The sequence below is a fragment of the Rissa tridactyla genome, chromosome 1 (assembly GCF_028500815.1).
Source record: "Rissa tridactyla isolate bRisTri1 chromosome 1, bRisTri1.patW.cur.20221130, whole genome shotgun sequence".
NCBI lineage: Eukaryota > Metazoa > Chordata > Aves > Charadriiformes > Laridae > Rissa > Rissa tridactyla.
In genome coordinates, this window is record NC_071466.1 from 152114816 (window position 1) to 152134715 (window position 19900).

A 19900-nucleotide genomic window follows, 5' to 3' on the forward strand; every position below is an offset into this window, starting at 1 on the left:
TACACTTGACTGAAGCAACATTACAGTCTGTGATTTAACATAGTCTGGTCACTGGAACGTTACCATTACAATACCAAATTACAAATCTTCAAGTATTTCTATTTTACAAAGTGTACCATGAGGATAAAAAGATGGCCTACATGTATTAAAATTAGCCCAAACAAATGCAAGGTATTAAATGGAATACATTGATAATATACCAGAAGTATAGAAAACTTTCTCTGTAAATGATGCCTAAAGAAAAACTACAAAAGCACTAAGAAGGAAGGTAATGTTTCTGAAACAGGGAGAGGACTGGGTTCTCATGAAGATGTGCGTTAAGACTACTTCCCTCAAAATATCTGTTGAACAATGCTTATAGGCATGTTTTGTGATTTAGCAACATAAAAGACATTCAAAGAGTTGCTAATGGCAGACAGGTACAACAGAACGATGCTCATATGTTTGGCAAATGGGAAGGGTTCAGAATTAACGTGATTGTATATTCTAGCACAAATATTACGCAGATAATTTTATTTCACACTTGGATCATGGTCTGTCTCAGTTAGTATTTATCACTAATTAACATGCAAATCCACAATAAATGCTCAAGTATAGCTACACGTAACATACAAAAACTTCTGGATATTCTTTTAATAATTTTATAATAATGCTTTATGTCACACATTACTTTCACTGACTTTTTCCATAGAGATTTTCTCCATCACAACCAAGTCCTCATAAACAATTTTACAATGTGCTTCAAATGGGAGAAACTCAGATGCTATTATTGTGCATAATCAAGCATTTCTACAAATTTAGTTTGCCAATACAGCACTGCACTGCATTTATATCCCTGCATAAAAATCAACTTGCGCTCCATCCTGGAAGCAAATTACTGAAATTATATTAAACTCAATTTCTACTTACAGGTTTATACAAAGAGAGTTGTGCACATCACTCGCTATACAGGTGCTGGAGGATGGAAGGTATGGAACATACCAGTCCTTGCTTTAATAAATCCTGTACTCCTAAAGGCAGAGCTAATAACTCAGGACAAACATGTTTAACAAGATTGGTTTTCATCCTCCATCAGCGATAAAGCAAGAAACATTGCAATTCAGAATTAGCAGATTTATAAAAATCTAGCATAGACATTGTGCAGTGCTTACTGCAGAAAGCCTATCTATTTCCATTCAAATGCAGCTGACTAACATTATTCTTATGTCCAGCAAATTAAGAAAAAAATAAAATATGCAATTATCAAAAACTACCCAAAATGTACAGCCAATAATTCATCTGGTAATCAACAGACCAAAGGGGAATTAAGTGACGCATAGTCCCAAACTGGCTAGTATGCATATAATAACCAAACTTTTCCTGTCTTATTAGTGTTTAGTGTGCAAAAAAAGATCAGAAACTCTGACAATTTTTAAAATGAAGAGAAAACTCCATAAAACGAAATAGAGAAATAGGTCAGAAAGGACTGCAAAGAAAAAATGCAGAAACAATGAATAGCAAAAATACTACTAGAATGGAAACTGATGCCTAGAAAGAGAAAAACAGCAACATGCCAGGGAAGTGAAGGTGTACTAGTGTATCAGCTTCTAGTACATCAGCTTCTACTTCCTTTGGGTTTATTAGAATTACCTACATAAATATTTTCCTTTAAACTGAGAAGAAGAGAGGCATGCCGACGGTCTGCTTATAACAGAAAACAACCTCAAGTAAACGAGCCCCCGGCCAACTGCAACAATCAAAATGGCTTGTGTCAATCTGCCAGTTGCCAAAATAAAACAATCTTTGAAGCAACACCTTTTCCGTAATCAGGTCTGAAAGATTTCTAACATCCTTCATCCCATTCCCCATCATCACGATTCACAACGCTAACACGGAAAGGCTGGTTTGTGTGATGCAGATCTGTAGCGCAACAACTCTGGGCCGTTAAGAAAACACAAGGAGGCTCGAGGCCGATATCTAGGTCAGGGCTCCTAGCGCTAGGTGGCAAGATCTAACTGCAGAAGTACTTTGCAGTAGCGGTTATTGCAGGTATTTAAGCTTTTCCTCATTGCTCCATTTGGTAATGCTTTTAATTCTAAGGTTATATTTTGTATTTTTGCAGGTTAACAGAAAATTGATCTAATCATGTATTAGGAATGGCTGGAATGCAAGTGGCTTTTAAACTGTGCCAACAACTTAGTTTGTAACTGCCATTACCTCCCATCCTATCCAGCGAGTACCATTCGTCATGCGATTTACTAAAGACAAAATTCACCAAACTAGTGATGACTGCATTCACAATAAAGACTTCGTTGTTCAGATTCATCAAGTTATAGATATTCCATGGGAGCATTTCAATTAAACTTCTACAAAACAAAATATTTTATTTGGCAGCTTATGAATCTTAGTGCAGACCTGTCTGTGTATGTTCCAATAAGCAGTCCTGTGAGAAATGATACAGGAATATTCACTGGAAGCAAACTGCTTGCAAAGCACATCTAATTTAGCCTATACAAAAAACTTCAAATCTACCTTTGATTTTTTTTTTCCCCCTGAGAACAGCTAATTATATAATAAAGAAAAAATATTTGCTAAGAACCAGAGTTCTTGGCACGCTGAGACATTTTCAGAGACATGCTGTTGACATTTTCAATTTAACTGTAGGTCAGCTTGTGCCCTCTCAATTATAACTAGAAAGCTTCCATTTCAGGAGGTGTAAAGAGTGCACTCTTGCTCCTCTTTTCTCTCTGCTGAAATAATCATGTGTAAAGAAGAGTATATCTTTGCCTACCTATGACTTACCTGTGATTCAGTTCTCTGTAGACAGGCCTGAAAGGCCTTCAGGTATTCTGAGCAGGATGGATCTGCAGAGAACTTAAACGGAGACTATTTTTTATATTGTTTTTAAGCACTACGTGACCTCTGCAGGTGACAGCTTATCTTTAAGTAAGAACATGAAGCTAAATAAAGTTTCCATTAGAAGAGAGAGCTCCTGAGAGACTGAATAAACTTTGTGAAAGAGGGCAAACTATGTAAATTAGATCAGTATGGGAATCACAGCAACAGAAAAGGGAAATGTCGACATAGGACAAATTTTTTATGTAGTATTACATCTCCTTCTAAAGCATGAGAGAGAGGTTTCAAAGCGCATAACAAAGGGACTTGACTATTACACTAAGAACCCTACTCCTAAACTGGAGATACAGTACTTTATATGCAGCGATAATGCAAAACTTATAGCTTAATATTTAATTACATGCCTGAAAACAGACACGTTTTTATGTTTCTGATTTAAGGAAAGAAATTGCTTTTCTTTCAGTATACATACAGACACAGTGGGCTATGGGATAGCTGCTTGCATTCATTATTATGTCTCAAAAGTTCCAGGCAGAATACAAAATTATGGAATTTTAGAAACTAAAGATACAAATACCAGCATGAACAAATAATTTTCCATGAGTATTGTATAAATCAGTCACTAGAGATCTTATTTCAAAACCACCTCAGCAGGCTAACTTGTATATTTAAAATTATTTGCTTTCTGAACACAGACCTTTCTTGTACAAACAAGAAATTAGCACTACAAGACAAAATGTACTAGAAATCTGTACTTTTGCCCAGAATGAATTAGGCCAGCAAAACAGAAAGTCTTGCAATTACAAGTCAGTAGTCAGAACACTACAAGGACTGAAAAAAATAATTAACATTTCTCATGAAGTGCAACTCCCTCAGAGGACTCTCCTTTTTTTTACAGCTCTTGAGTTTTTAACCTGTTTTTCATTTCCCTGTGTACATTACTGAAATGATGACGGGACTGAAAATTTCTGCATTATCTTTTACTTATTTGAACTGATCAGACTGCAGGACAGAAGGAAGGGGAAAAAAAAGACATGAAAAAAAAGACAAAGACAAGAGTTCTGGCTCCATGCAAACTTGTTTGGATCCCAGAAATTTTTCCCAGAACAGATGTTAAGACATGGAAAAAGCACGGGCCAGACTTGGGACTTAAGTATGTAATTTAACTGCCTCAAGTAACATATTACAGGGAGAAAGCACTGAGTCTGACATAACGTGGACTGCCAGCAGGACCAGATGGTTTGCTTAAATCACAAGCTAATAAACCTTTACACAAAATAAGAGGGAAATGAATTATGGTTTCATCATAGCCCCATTTTCGTTAAAGCAGTAGGGTGGCTTTAGGTACTCTTAAAGATTACATCCAAGACACTTAACTAAATTCTTGGCTATTCTGAATTAAGGGAACAACTTTCAAATTCTTATAGATATTGGGAAAGCTGTTAGGCATAGCTTTTTGAGAGCTAAAAATATCAGAGGAAAATGAGAGAAATAAGTAAGCAGTAACAAGAAAAATCTTCCCCCTGATAAAATTAAAATGTAATTTCTCGTTTGTAAGGTAAGGACAGCCCTCAACTAGGAGAACAGCTGAAAGCTCTGCCACACTGACAGCAGAAGGGAATAAAACAGAATGGCTCTGCCCCACCACACAGGTTGGAGCTCTGGCTCCAGTTCAAGCCCCCCTTGTTCCCCACCAGTGCACAAGCAGGCATATGCCTGTAGGTGGACAGAGGAGTTAAGGAGAGAGACAAAAGACTATGGTCTGAAAAGCTGCAGGATACTGTAGTTGAATGCAAATTTTCTTATTGCTGTGAAAGTGAGATACTTAAACAGTTGATGTCTCTTGTTTCCATGAGTTGGTCTCTCAACAAAAACTTTCGTTATAAAAAAAAGGATCTGAGAGCGAAGAGGAGTTAATGCTCTGTGTTGCTCCTTACTGCCTCCACTGATGGCTCTAGGCAATGAAAAGCACTAATATTAGATGGATCACGTATATGACATTACCATGTTACTGCTGCAGAACCCACAGAAATAGAAATACAGGAGTCTTTGTTAAGGAGTACGTTCCTTGAGTATCAATCAAGAGCGCCTTTTGCTCATACTCTCAGAGCACTGAGCTCTTGCATGAAGGAGGAGGAATGAAAATTCACAGATGTTTGGAAAACAGAAAACTGAACCACCAGACTTCAGAACTGAATAAGTCACAGCTGTGTCTTGTTAGCATGTTTGGAGGTAGCTTTGACAGTTGTATCTTCTAAATGAGGGCCATAAGCCATATAAATAAGCAACGGCCTACTACTGGGACAAGAGCTCTTGAGAAGGAAGCAATAATTGTCTCTGCTTAACACATACAAAATATTTGAGTCAGGGCTGGAAAAAATAAGTGAAAAACTGAATTCTGATTTATATTGAGGACAGAAACCTGTTGTAGTCTCTGGTATCTGAAGACTGTAACCAGTTACAATTTTATTTCTGCATTTCCCTCAAGTGGAAACATTATCCAATGAAATATTCTCATTATGTTTTTTAACCCTTGCAACCGTATCAAAGGAAGGTGTCCTGTTTTATTTTACATGGATGTACACTCTTAGGAAACTGTCTTGTGTTTATCTTCTGTGGCTAGCAATAAATGTTTCCAGCCCCTTGGGAACACAGCAGCAGTCACTACTTCAAGGGATAACAAACAATTCAAGGGATAACAACCTTTCAAAAGACCTGGATTTTGATCATCATTTAAAAATCTCTACAGAGGCAGAAAGACTAGAATTTAGCACATTCTGCACAGTTTTGCACACACTCATTTATCACAATTTTTCACATCCAAACAAAATCTCTAGAACTATGGTTAATTCATGATACTCTGGCCACAGCTTTAAACACGGATGTCTTCAAAAGAACTTCACCTTTCTTAGGGTACGTCTACTCTGTGATTGCTGCTAAGGTAGCAGTAGCAATTGGGCGAAAGGAAGCTTATCAGCTGAGACCAACTCCCCAAGGATTTCAGCAGGTTTTTTACGAGCTTTCTGTAGAGCATGCTGATTTCCATTTTGCTGCATTTTAGACAGTTTCAGGTTAACTAGAATATGTCACCATGGCAGACAGTTTAGACATAACTGAATAATATTCCAAGTAAATATTTAATGCTATGCTACATAGCATACCATAGCTCGTCAATGTATATAGCATAGATTGATTTTTCAAAGAGAAAAATTCTAGGATGATGTATTAACTCACTACAAGTAGTGAAAAAAAATGGTATGCTAATTCCACATACAACTTTAACACTCTTTTCCCAAAAGACATTAAGGATCATGACCATAAATACACGAAAGCACAGTTATTATGTGAAAGCACATGGATTGCCACAGGAAGGTTGAACATGTGGCTAAATGAAGAAGTACAGGGTCCTTGGTGAGCTCAGGAAAAGTTTCCACCTCTACTAACTTGTGGAAGTAAATCTGTAGCACTGCAGTTCACAGAAAGCAAACAGCAGAACCTAGACACAACAACTAAGCCATCCCACCGTACTGAGCCAACTGGACTCAGGCTGAAATTCAGTGAAGGGTTTGAAGAAATCTGATGGTAAACAGCAGTACAGCAAAGTGTCATGGTTTCGGCTGGGATGGGGTTGACTTTATTGCTAGCAGATGGTGTAATGCTACGTTTTGGATTTGGGATGAGAATACTGTTGATAGCACGTTAATGTTTCTTTTCTCACACGTCATGTATTTTGGAGGAAAATAAATTCTATTAGAAAAAGAATACATATTTTTAAATTTATGAATCTAATGTAGAATTCTAATGAGCTTTTCTAATGCTTTAATCTACGTATCAGCGTACCACATTTGCATTTAAGGTCACTGCTAAATAACACAACTGGGAAATGGAAAAGAAATTCCAAATGAAAAATGCACAACACTGGCTTTAAGCAAATATTAACACAATTATTTGGTTGGGTCCTTACAATTCCAAGGAAGCCTTAATGTAACCAAATCTGCATGACTTTCTCCTTCAAATCAGACTTGAAGGCAACTCAAGAATTTGACTTTCTCTTGAGCCACAACAAATAAAATAGTATTTAGAGGTAGATACTGGAGAAAATAATGCAACAGGCAGAGGGATGCCTGTTTGCATGATTTGTCTAGAATACTTGACTATAGCAAAAGGCATAACGTCAAATCTGTGTTTATCTATTGAACAATAAGAAGAGATAAAAATCCAGACAAAATCATCTTAAAATCAGCATTTGTACCAAATTTCTATACTATAGTTTCCATCAGTATTTCTCATTTCATTAAAGTTGACTTATATGGAGAAACGCTCAATGTACATTTTGAACAGAGGTTAATTATCCTTTCAGTGTCCCCAGTTCTCCTAAAAGTCATCAAATTTTGCCCACTTTGCAACCTTAAATGAGTGCAAGAAATTAAACAAAAGATTTAGAAGTTTTTTCCCCTATAATGTTAGAAAAAGATCTCTATCCCAAAGTCTTTGAGCACAATTTTCTATTCATCCTTTTTTTTTCCTATTCATTCTTTGCTACTGGAGGCAAAAAAACCCACCTCCCCAAGCCCCCAACTAGGCACAGCTGAACACACCTCAGACAGAAAAGAATAAAGTTTCCACTGTTATACCTCTTAAAAGGTAAGTTCCTGAATACTGAAGGAATTGCATGTTATCCCTGACATACTGAATCACCCTTCCCATGTAAGGAGTGTGACTCAATATAAATCTCGGTATTTTAAAGGAAGAGGCTACATAATCCATTTAAATGCTGGAGGAGAAGAAGTAACTTTAGGGAGAAACAGTGCTTCTAAAAATAACTGCAACCATTGACAAGGACACAGTGCACAGGCAACTTTACCTAGCCAAAGTGCTTTCTCTAACCAAAGAATAATAAAAAAAACCTCTTGAAAAATGATGGCAAAAACTTCAGGCTGACAACTTAAAAAGCGTCAAAAACAATTTCTATTAGTAAAAGAAATTAAAATATAAGTTTTTCAAACTTCTCATTAGGAGATACAGAAGAAGAGACAAAAAACTAATTAAAAGCAAGTTGTCCAGCATCTGTTACAGAGAAGTCAGAATTCTGACATTTCTACAGTTCTCAGAAAACACCTACAGGTAAGTGGTTCAGAAGAAATTCCACTTTGTATTTTCCACTTACAGGGACCTATAGTAAGTAACTTAATCTGTCAGAATTTGTGCTGTGACATAATTCCAACACTCAAATTATTTTAGAAAATATTTTAGGTCTATTTCACTAACAGAATACTCAGCAAAAAGGGTATGTGTTTTAATATATTTTGCATTTTTAGAAGATCACAGAATCACAGAATGGTAGGGGTTGGAAGGGACCTCTGGAGATCATCTAGTCCAAGCCCCTGCCAGAGCAGGGTCACCTAGAGCAGGCTGCACAGGAATGCGTCCGGGTGGGTTTCGAATGTCTCCAGAGACAGAGATTCCACCACCTCTCTGGGCAGCCTGTTCCAGTGCTCTGCCACCCTCAAAGTAAAGAAGTTCCTCCTCATGTTTAGGTGGAACTTCCTAGGTTCAAGTTGGTGCCTGTTGCCTCTTGTCCTGTCGCTGGGCACCACTGGAAAGAGCCTGGTCCCATCCTTCTGACACCCACCCTTTAAGTATTTATAAGCATCGATAAGATCCGCCCTCAGTTGTCTTTTTTCCAGACTGAAGAGACTTGATAGAGATACTTGATAGGATAGAGTCCAATAGATAACAATTCTGTTGTAAGTGTAGTTTCTGTTCTTACAAAAAAAGGTAGTCTAAGTAATATAGGTTACAAAGTTAAAACGGGACCAGAATGGTGATATGATGGAAGGGCAAATGAGAGGTATCGTTCAAAACTTGGCTAGAATTTCTGTGTAGTAACTTATGGGTAAAAGAAAAGGCTCTTGGAGGCTTGTATTCTATATTCAAACCTCTGCAGACCTTGTACATACAATAGGGAAATCCTGGTGAAGAGGAGATGGGGAAAAAGGAGAGAACTGTGAAGGAGGCTCTAGTGGAGTTATTAACTGATTTCATATTTGTTTTTCCTTAACAAACAGATATGAATTTTGAAGCAGGAACATATGATAGAGAATTTCAGGAGTCTTGTAATCAACATAGTTTACAGGCAATATGTGCCTGAAACAATATTAAATCCTGCTGAAATAACTTATAACGATAATGGCAGGAAGGAATTAGCACAAGAAAATACATTTAAACAATACGTTACTATTACAATATTCAGTATTTTATTTTTTTCTCAAAAGGCAAAGTAGAGAAACCTGTCATGTGTAGTATAAAAAGATACAGTGTATGAACATGAATATAGCTATTTATAGATCTATATACTTCACCTCATTTAAAATTTCACACTAGGAACCATAAGTTCAAAAAGAATTCATGGAAGGTGTCAAGATCAGACTGCTAACTCAGAAATTTCACTATAAGTAACTACTTAAGGAAGGAAGGAAGGAACAGGTAATGGCCACTGTTTCATGTGTTTATTTGTCATAACATTTTAGGGTAAGGAGTTAGATGTTAGCTGATGTTATATAGAGTGAGAGTGCATTTAAGCAGGAGTTGATATTCAGGAGAGAACAGAGCTGCACTACTATCAGCAGAAATACCAGTTAAAGTTCTAAACCCTACTGCTTTTCAAATTTGAAGGAAATAAGATAGAGAAACATATGTTGCGGTCAGGCAGTGCACCATCTCACTTGCAGAAATAGCAGCCTGTTGTAAAGGCCACAATAACGGATTCTTGCAAGAATATTTTTAGTAATAATACTAAGCAATTCCTGACTCCATTTGTCAGCCCCCACAGTTCAGTGCCTCTTCAGATGTGCTTCAAGTTCTGCATGAGGATGCACGAACCAGATCAGCGAAAAATTCCTTTAAAAAATAAAATAATTCTTATAATGAATTAGGTCACCGCTCCATTTCACAACGTGGCCTCAGAAGGACACAGGCTGGGAGAACTGAAGGGACATGCACTGAAGTATGAGGATGAAAGTGAGCAAAGAGAGGGAGGGTTTAGGTATCTTTGGTGAGTACACGTTTGTGAACTATGCCCTCCAATAATGAAGGCTCAAAATGCGAGTTATTCTAGTATTGTGCTCCTTGAGCCATGGAACTGACACTATTTACTATTGATTGACACTGAATCACAGAACCTGAACTTCCATTTCAATTTGTTCCACAAAGGGCCTTATTCTTTCATGAAGATCGAAACACGTTTCCAGCATTGTTCTGGGAATGCTGCTGATTATGACTAGGTCGATATAGAAGATAACCTCCTGCCCCCTGCTGCAGGAGAAGGGATGGTAAGACGCACCAGGACAGTGAAAGAAAGTGTGTGAGCAAGACAGGGCCTTTTGTCAAAGTCAACCTCCAGCAGTATTTCCTAGGGAACTAAAACAACTACTGTATTTCTGAGCAGGGAAAACTTATATTTAATTCCTTTTTTGCTTCAGCCTTATGGAGAGTACTTAAAAAGAAGTCTCCGTACACCTTCTGACCTTTGACATAGAGGGCTGAATTAGTGGGATCAGCCATAGTTGTACATAACCCCACAGCTGTAAGAAATTTACAGTAATATTTACATACAAGATTTAGCAGATGCACCAACAAAACCAGGTGAATATGTTAGAAAGAACGAACTTGGAGAACTTTCAAGTCTTTATATCTACGTAAGACTCCGTCATCTGCTTTCTGTATGGCAGGGTTTCTGTTATACAGAAGAGTAAGGTTAATAAAACTATGCCCAGTCCAATGGGTGCACTGCTCCCAGCAGGAAATGCCTGATTTTATTTTTGTGATAGGTGAATGAAAGAACAGGCCTAAGATCCTGAAATACACGGAAAGCTTTTGTCATCTGGAGACATCTTGCCATATATAGATTGTGTATTAACACAGTTAACCCACTGCCACAGTGAATACATACTGCCAGGATGTTTTCAAACACTGGATTAAGGAGAGCAAGATTTTAATCTGAAACTATTATTTGAGAACCATGAAATGCCAAATAGTTTCATGGACACTGTAATTCAAATCTGAAGCCTGTAAAATAGCAGGAAACCATACATCACGAGATGATGGAGGGTAAGATTGCACAACACAGGGCTACAAAAACAATATTAAGTACTGGGACAGGGGTACACACAAATGAAATGTCCTCGTACCTTGAACCACTTAAAGCCAAAATGGTTGACTTCATGCACTGATTCATTAAATAGCTTCAGACAGGCAGTGAAGTGGTAGAATGGTAGAAAACAAGATAAACAGAAGAGAGGAAAGAAAAAGCATGCAATTAAATGCAAATTTTAGTCAGTTTGGACAACATTAATATTTTAAAAATCACACATAACACTCCTACTTGGTCTAAGAATGACCCTAATCTATTATTGTTTGTAAAAATCAAAGGATTTGCCATTAATATCATATAGAAAATAGAGCCTTGCATTTTAAAACTCTAAAGCTATCTAAGGGTGTCTTTCACAATTCTACAAAGAACCTCCGCAGAACATAGTAAAACAAAGAAGGCATTCCTTTAAAGTAATTTAAGGAATACAAACTGAAAACCATTTGAAGAGAAGTCTCCTTCTCATCTTAGATAAACAGCTACTTGCCATCACTCTGTTACTTCACCGTATTTAATTGATACGAAAACAAAATCCTGTTGGACAAAATGGGGCACAGCAGCTCTCCCAGTGCTGACTAGAACAAAACACTCCAGTTGCTTTTCCTTCATGCTGTCTTGTTGGTCATATTTTAAAAACTATAATTGGTCAGAGCCGGCAGTTTAGTTCTTCTGTTGGAATAAGACACTGCTGTCATTCAGTGACTGTACAGACGTTGACTTTTGCCTCTTCCAAACCCACTGCTTTCAATCCATCCTTCTTTCTTCTCCCCACTTCTGTACACACCGTTACATCCAAATGAATTTCTTTTTTACGATGATGTTGCCCACCATATTCCACCGATCTTTTCCCACAAATCTTACTCATCTTGGCCTTCCTTCCTCTCCTTTCAATCTCTCTCACTGATCCTTATGGCTTATTGACCCTCAGGCTGAACATTTCCCTGCCTTGCCTCATCTTTCAGATTGCATACCCAATTCCAATTCTCTATTCACCAGCTATTTCCCTTTTTCACCAAGCTCTGACCATCTGATCTCATCGTGTGCCTCTCATCAGGCTTTGCTGGTGAATTCTTATGAAAAGCCTCCTTACTGCCAAATGTGATTCTGTGATTCTGTGGTGTGAAATTTGTGCGTATTCCCAAAGCACTATTCTCTTTCCACATTCTTGTTTCAGGACACCTCGTATCTAGATAAAACTTCACTTCTATGACAACAGTTCCCTATTTTACCAACCCAGACTTATTTCTTCTCCTCTCCAGAATAAACCTGCTGGTAACAGCTCATGGTGGACAGACATCTATGAAGAGCTCATGCTCAACAGGCTAAAAAGGTGTCCTCCTTTCCATCCTGTGACTGAAATCTTCCTCACTACTTCATTTCTTTTCATCCAGGACAGACCTTTCATATTTTTGTTAATCTTAGTAGTATCTTTGACTCAAACCTCCTTTAAAAGGTTATTTTGAAAAACTTGCAGAATTTCTTTTATGGAATATCTCTAATTTAAGACTTTTCTGACTGCATCAATCAACCAAGTTCTCTGGCAGGATTTCTTGTGTTTGGATCTACGCAAAACACTTCCTGTGCAGGTTGTGCCCATTTGTGCAGTCAGCTCCTTGTCTGTAGCTTTAATTGTGTTAATGCTACCAGCATGCCTCTCTGCTAGTGAACGAAATGTAAGCTACTCATCCTCTGCAAACTGTACTCCACCCACCCTTCAATGCTGAGATCACTTGTGATCATCCTCTAATACAAGCCTACATTATGCGTACAATTTGTAAACATTCATCTTTGTGCTCACTTCCCTGACTTCAGGTACCTCTAAAACCTCCAAAATTAACACACTCTACCTTCTTCAAAACCTTGCCTCAAAAAATTCACTAAGCCTTATGCATCTTGTTCTGCATTTCAAGCACAGACATCACAAAAGGGTAAGTTCTACGGGCTTCTAGATACTCAAAGAATATAAAAACGCTCACTTTGTTTAGTAACAATGAAATTAAAACATCATGACATACGAGGCTTCAAATCACATACTATTTTGTTTACTTTTGTGTCTCAGCATAGAACCTGCTCCTTTGTGAGATACATATTTTCCTTTCAAGGGGATCTGATCTTTGATGTGGTATTCACTACCTAGTTAACGTTTCTATTCCATGCAGGTTTTTTTAAAGGCTACAAGAAGTTTGGAAAGAAGGCATGCTTGAAAGTGAAACCCCTAACATTGCCTAGGATCTCAAGGTACAGCAAACAGATTTATCCTCAATACGTCTATCAGCAAACAGCTAAGCTTGACTCTAGCCTAAAGAGAAACAGTTGCTTTCTTCCTGAAAACTTGGATTATCACTAAGACGTAAATATCTTCTTAGTTAAAGTATGCGATATAGGAACACGCGTTGGAAAAACCCTCTTAAAATGTTTAAAGTGCAGTTAGTCAGAACCTTTTTTATTTAAATAACAAAGAGAAAGAGATCATGCTGTTGCAATGCAACTGACCAAATGCTCTTGTTTGCTAATTACAGCCAACTAGAGAACAGTGAAAAACACTGAAGAGGCTCACAAAAAGCACAGTAAGAACGTCAGCTGCAGCTTCTGCTTCAAAAGCTTTATCAAAATCTCATGGAATTTTGTTCATTACGTATGGTATATGTTTTCTTGATGATTACTTACGTGAGTTAAAATTAGGCACATACATGATTCTTCAGAGTATCTTATCGGTGGCACAGAAACAACTAATGCATAAAAGTTTACACTTGTGGCTCCAACACACAAGTGTGCATTGTCTTTGTGTATGCTTGGCTCAAGTCAAGGTATTTATCCTTTTATCCAGTTGTTTCGCAAGCGTAACAAGACTTTGGTCCATAAACACAACTACGCTAATAAAAATCATTGTCTTCAGATACATTCAATGAACAACAACACAGTGAACCTGAATATGCTTACACATAGGACGATAGCTTTGACAGGCAAGACAGATCAGAGGAGTTACTACTTAAAATAACATTTTAAAGTTCAGGATACCTTATATTTCTTTTTAATTCAAGAAAATCTTACCTATTAAATACAACTTATCATGAAGGCTTTGCAGACTTTACAAGTTCTGTTACCTAATGTTGGAACAGAGATACAGGACCATCAAACAAAACCAGCTGTGTTTCACAGTAAAGCAGGGAAAATAGTACTTTACTGTCTGGTTACTTTCCTAAGAGGACCACCAGTGACTTTATAAGATTGCAGACCTGTTTCTCAGCATTGATCCTGGCTGACTCCTCTTGTGCTAGCACCATTTCCCGCTCTGCAGTTATCTGAACACTTTCTCTGAGTGCCTCTTCCAATTCTTCAATCCGATCATCCTTTTTACGTAGATTGTCCTGGAAAATGACGGGAGACTAGGTGAAGATGACTTGTTTGGAACTAAAGCCTTTTAATCAACCAAGTTTTACGCCAAACAAAATGCGTTTCTCCCTCCCAAGGTGCAACTGCAGGCAAATTATCTTCACACGAAAGAAAGAAAGATGAAGTGATGCAGGAGTAGGAAGAAGATTACAGTAAAGAGAAGGAGAAAGCCAGCAAAGCAGGACCTCAAAGCAAGAGTGCTTGCCCTCTGTGTTGGACATACCACAGTCCTGTCAGATTATACAGCATAGATAAGCACGGGTTGTTGGTAAATAAAGATTAGTAAGCAGTTCCAAAGAAGCAGAGAAGCCAGAATTGGTGGGAAGGTAGCTGGCGTTCAGCATTGCCCATTTGCTCACACATTCACCAGCAGGCGTGGTAAGAAGGGAAACATAGCACTGCAGTTTGGAATTTGCCATTTCCAGGTTAAAAGGGAGAAAAGCAAACATTAAGCAACAGAGTTTTCCATTGTTCAGATTAAGTCTTTAAGGAAGTTTCTCATCAAAAACTCTCTAGAAATTATGAATGGTTCAACTGGGCTGTCTGAATCTCAGACACCCAAGTATCAAGACTCCCTTAAAATTTATTCTTCCATTAAGAGCATCTTCACAGTTGCAAGTTCAGATGTCCCACATACATTCAAAGACATATATTGATGAAAACCGTATTGCTCTTCAGAAATATACTGTTTCATTGGTTTATACAAGCAGTATAACTTAGAAAAATGGTATACAAAATTAATGGTATTGTTATTTGTAAAGGAGACCCTCCTTACTTTAATATTGCTAGGAAAATAAATGTCTGCTGCTTCTGCTGTAGCAGCTTGGACAAAAGACTGCAAAGCAGGTTGTCCTGACAGGTATATGAATGTCTTGGACCATGGCTGCTTAACAGATCCATCAGAAATGAGCAGCTTGATGGAAGATTTCTGCATTTCTTGTCTTGCAGATTGGTTTAGATCATAGGGTTCAGATGAGATATTAATGCACATTTAAGTTACTGCATGGGCTTTTTAGCCATCTTAGCAGCAGTGGAAGAATCAAAAACCTTTCCTTTTTTTTTTTGCATTTTGCTTTTTGTCAGATTCACCCTTTTGTCTTCTGTCCTTTTGTATTTAGGACTGAATTTTTCCACTGTTTCTCTGAAAGTGTTTCACACCATATAAAGAGTAAGGAAAAAGATGAGTGACTTGGAAAAAAATTGACCTTGCAACCTTTGTAATGCAAAAATTAGTCACTGGAGTTTAAAGAATGAACCTGACTTATTCCTTTAATTCCTGCCTTCTAGGATGTGGGATACATCACCAAGGATACTTCTTGTATGAACACCGTTTCTGGCAGTCTCAAAACTGCCACTTTCAATGAGAGTGTTCCAGCAGAGATGCAAAGCTTTGTATCAGACCAGTGCAAGACCTCTGGCACCACTGCCCTTGTGTAGAGAAAGGCTAGTGTTCAACCACCAGCACAGGCAACAGTATTTTTTTAGGCTTTGCAGGCAGAGGAGCTTTCTGCTGCTGATTACTTGCCAAAGTGGATTCACGGGGCAAATAATTGCTGATTTCTAAAGAAACAAACGGAGAGATCTTCATTCCAAAAATACAAGTTGCAGAACATACTTTCATACTTTTTGAATCTTTCTGATTATCTTCCAAAACTACTTTATGGTTATGATTTGCTGAACCAAAGACTTATCCAAAAGATGAATAGCAAGTTTACAAAAAACTCAGCACAGAATATTAACCGTGCCAGACATCAAAAATATTCACTTGTCTATCTGCATTACACAATAAATATCAACTGTCCTTCTTGATATATTATTCATGGATAGCCAAGGAAGTGTGAAAGTGTTGCTCTCCCATTTCAAACAACAGAAGTGGGAATGGTGTGTTTGAACAGTTGCATGTAAAATGGAAAGTGCTTTAAAATAAAATAAGAATGCATTCTAACACAAAAGGTACGTACACTCTTCATCCCAGGCAAACATTTAAGAGATGAGTTTGACACTGTATTAACCTTGACACTGTATAGTGCTCTATTCAGACAGGCGAATTCTTGAGGGACAGGAGGAAGAGCAATTGATGGTACAAAACTGATCAAGACAGTGACACATTACCTGTGGCACACAGGTACACATTCAAAAGTCTGCATTCATATATAATTAACTTTTCCTAAAATAATATACAAACTTTTACATATATGCTAGAGGGTTGCATGTTAAAAAAATCCAGTGTTGACTTACACCTTACAAAACCACACTGATGCCTGGCAGGAATAGCAGATTGTTGCTTACCCAGATATCATCTCCACCAGTGCAGAATAGTCTCAAGACAATTTAAAATAATTATTTTGTTTATAGTTCCTTGATTCACGACTAATTGATTAGCATGTGAATTATTATTTTCAAAATACAAGCTGCTGTTTCAAACACAACATAATAATAGAGAAAAAGTAAATAAAAGCAAACCAACATTTGCCTTTTAACATACCAGCATGTTTTTCCAATTGTTTGTCTCTAAACTCTGAAACATGACAGGCTCGTGCTGACCTTCAACCTATGCTGCTGCTTTTCTCTTTTTAGTTACAGGAAGTATTCCATCTCTATTGTGATAAGCATTAAACTCTGGAGAAAAACTTCTGTTAATTGTAACTACAGTGAAAACTTTTTTCCTGCAGTGACTGATCCTCTGAAGCAGTGAGCTAGAGCACAGCTCGAGTTGCTTCATACATACATTAGAACGTGACACTGAGGGCAACTTTATCTTCCTGTATTTTGGTAAAATTGCAGAATGATAAACAGTGGCAGTCTGCTTCCATGAAGCTTATACAGATGACTATTCAGAAAGAAAAAAATATTACTTACCTGTACAGTAATTGGCTTCTTCAAGATGTATTACCTGTCCAAATACCTCTGTGTCCCTCCCTCCCTTCTCCTCCTCAGTCCCATATGCATGAGATTCCACAGCAGAGGTAGAATTAAACTGGGAGAGAGGAGATAGCTCTGCCTTTATGCTCAGCGGTGGCAGCACAAAGAAAATGAAAAACCCATTCGACACTGCGGGAGTGCCAAGAGTTCAGGCACAATAAAAATTTTTGCTACCCATACTATGATCCTGTAGCTGATTTGTATGCAAAACTCATTCCAATCCATGTCTGTCTGAAAGCCTGAAAGGAAAAGGAGGTGTGACTGACACACATTTCTGGGCTTGTTCTTCACTTCAGGAAGGAAGTGGTAGGATGTCCAAGTGATGCATGTTAAAAGGATGTATTAATTTAATCTATCCTGCATTCATGTGATGTGTAATCTGCCACGAAGTTTTAGAAAAGGGAATGAAATTGGATATATGTTTTCACCAAGGCATTTAAGTTAAATTAAATCTAAGGTACCCTGACAAACTTCTTCATAACCATATCCTGAACTAGACTCACAAAGGTCTTTATGGTCTAATTTCACTCTTTGAGTTGGAATTAAGATGGATTTCTCTAGTTAACTCTTGGGAAAGATTAGTTAATAGTTTCAGAAGACAATGAAATGCTTCTTTTAACTGTTAAAAATATTTCTAGGTCTAGCCAATCACCTAGGTAGCAAAAGACCATTTTCACGTAACCCTGTAATTAATGTAATAGCTCATTTTGCCTGTGTGCTTTCATAGACCAGAAGGGAAGAACACAGTTCTTTGAGTGTTTCGAACTGGGAATCAATTATTTCTTAAACAGTGAAATCATTAAATCATTACAAGCACTTATTCCTGGGAACTATGGCTCTTTCTTATTGTGCATTTCCTCAAGAAGCCATAACCTAGATAAAGAACATATTGATAATGATCTCAGTCCATTCTAGACTCAATAAAATTCTCCCTAGAAAGAAAAATCCTCCTTTGTGAACTCACCTTCCACTAGACAAGTGGAACCTGGGAACTCAAAGACTGTCAGCTGCCTCAAGTACTACTTAAAGCTTCCTCCTGTATACAAACTGTAATTTAGTTACTGATAAAGCAAATTCTTCACCAACATTTGTGGGCAGCCCATCTACAAATGTTTGGAAATTTTCCCAGCTTAAAAACACAAGGGCCTATTAACTGCAACTCTAAGTGCATGCTGGTTGATTAATATGCATTTCTTTCAAAAATTGGAGTCTTACTAAGTTTCTTCCATAAAGTTCCCTTGCTTCCCATCTTCAGCCATAACCAGTACCAAATGTGAAGAGGAAAAATTGGTTCTACTGTAGTCAGGCCATTAACTGAGGAATTCTGGCTTGCCATCTCAAGAGTCTATCAAAAGATGCCAAAAGACACTCACTGAATTATGGAAAGTGGTTTTCTGCAGTGTTGGTTGAACTGCTGCACTGCTGAACCCAGAAGCAGAGATGCTATGCCAAAATCAGAAGGCTACTCTTCAAAAGAGGACAACTGATGAAAATAAATCCATTTGTTAATTAATCACTGTTTTTCTCTGAAAAATACCTGTAAAAACCTGCAGATCTTTTTAAGAAGGTATTGAAACTTCAAAGGAATATACAATGTGGTGGGGTACCAAAAGGTGCTATTATAGTTTCATTTGATTTCAGAAGTAAACAATCATGGGGTCTTAAAGCTCAGGTAAGCATGGCAGATCTCCTTCATTTGCTTCCACATGCTTATCAACTACTTGAAGAAGTTTTTGAAGAAGAAAAGCAGGCAAAACTGTCACTCAAACAGAGAAATACCTCTTACACTGATGAGACAATAACTTGACTTAATGGGTTTTCAATACACGTTGATTAAATGCTGAAGGCCAGAATACCATGGTACATGACCCAAAAGGTAGTTACCAGAGAACCTAGCTCAAGAAGAATGTTTGGGGTCCCTATGCAACTCATCCAAAGCAGGGGATGTCCATGGTGATTCGTTTTTCTCTCTGTATTCATTACCATTTGCTGATGAAGCTGGCAATAAGAAAAAAAAAAAAAAGAAAAAAAGCAGCATGCTGTCTTGAAGAGCGGAATAAAAGACGACTATAAATTCCTGAAGAAGGAAATACCTTTAGGGTATTGTATAGCTTGGTACCAAGACATAGCATGAACCACAAATAAACATAGATTCAGTACTAAAGAATCTGAAAATAAAGTACCAGAGAGGCAAACTACCATGTAAGCAGCTGCTACTATATATATTGCTGGGCATGAACAAACAGTGGAGTTTATAGAATAACTACAAGTACTAATGCTAGTATTATCAATGTTGCATACAGCTGTCTTGATGCCTTCAACTGGTAAAAGAACTGAAGTATCGGGGGTTATCTGTGATGGGGAGACCTCCGTCTGTCTAGGCAGAAGCTGGGTATATCCAAGTACTAGGTTTATATGAAGTCCTTGTTTCACACAGAGTGAGCTGAAGAGGGCTTTCCGGTAAGTACCGCAACAGCATATAATTATCAGAGCTCCTGAAAGAAAGGAACAGTCTGAGAGCTGAAGAGAGAGAAAGTGCCAAGCAGGAGCTCCTCGACCAATGTTTCCTCATCTTTGGCGAGATCAGACCTGAGATGCACG

General features: G+C 37.7%; 1 protein-coding gene across 9 annotated transcripts in view; it reads right to left on the reverse strand.

Annotated features, from left to right (window-relative positions):
* The window catches only part of ERC1 (ELKS/RAB6-interacting/CAST family member 1), a 304845-nt gene that overhangs the window by 106742 nt on the left and 178203 nt on the right, over positions 1-19900 (reverse strand). For 6 of the 9 annotated variants that reach the window (XM_054188992.1, XM_054188990.1, XM_054188991.1 and 3 more), the window contains one exon: positions 14221-14352. The exons of the other annotated variants lie outside the window; for them this stretch is intronic. In XM_054188992.1, the coding sequence (XP_054044967.1) occupies positions 14221-14352 (132 nt within the window). The remainder of the gene's footprint in view (positions 1-14220; positions 14353-19900) is intronic. 9 annotated transcript variants of the gene reach the window in all.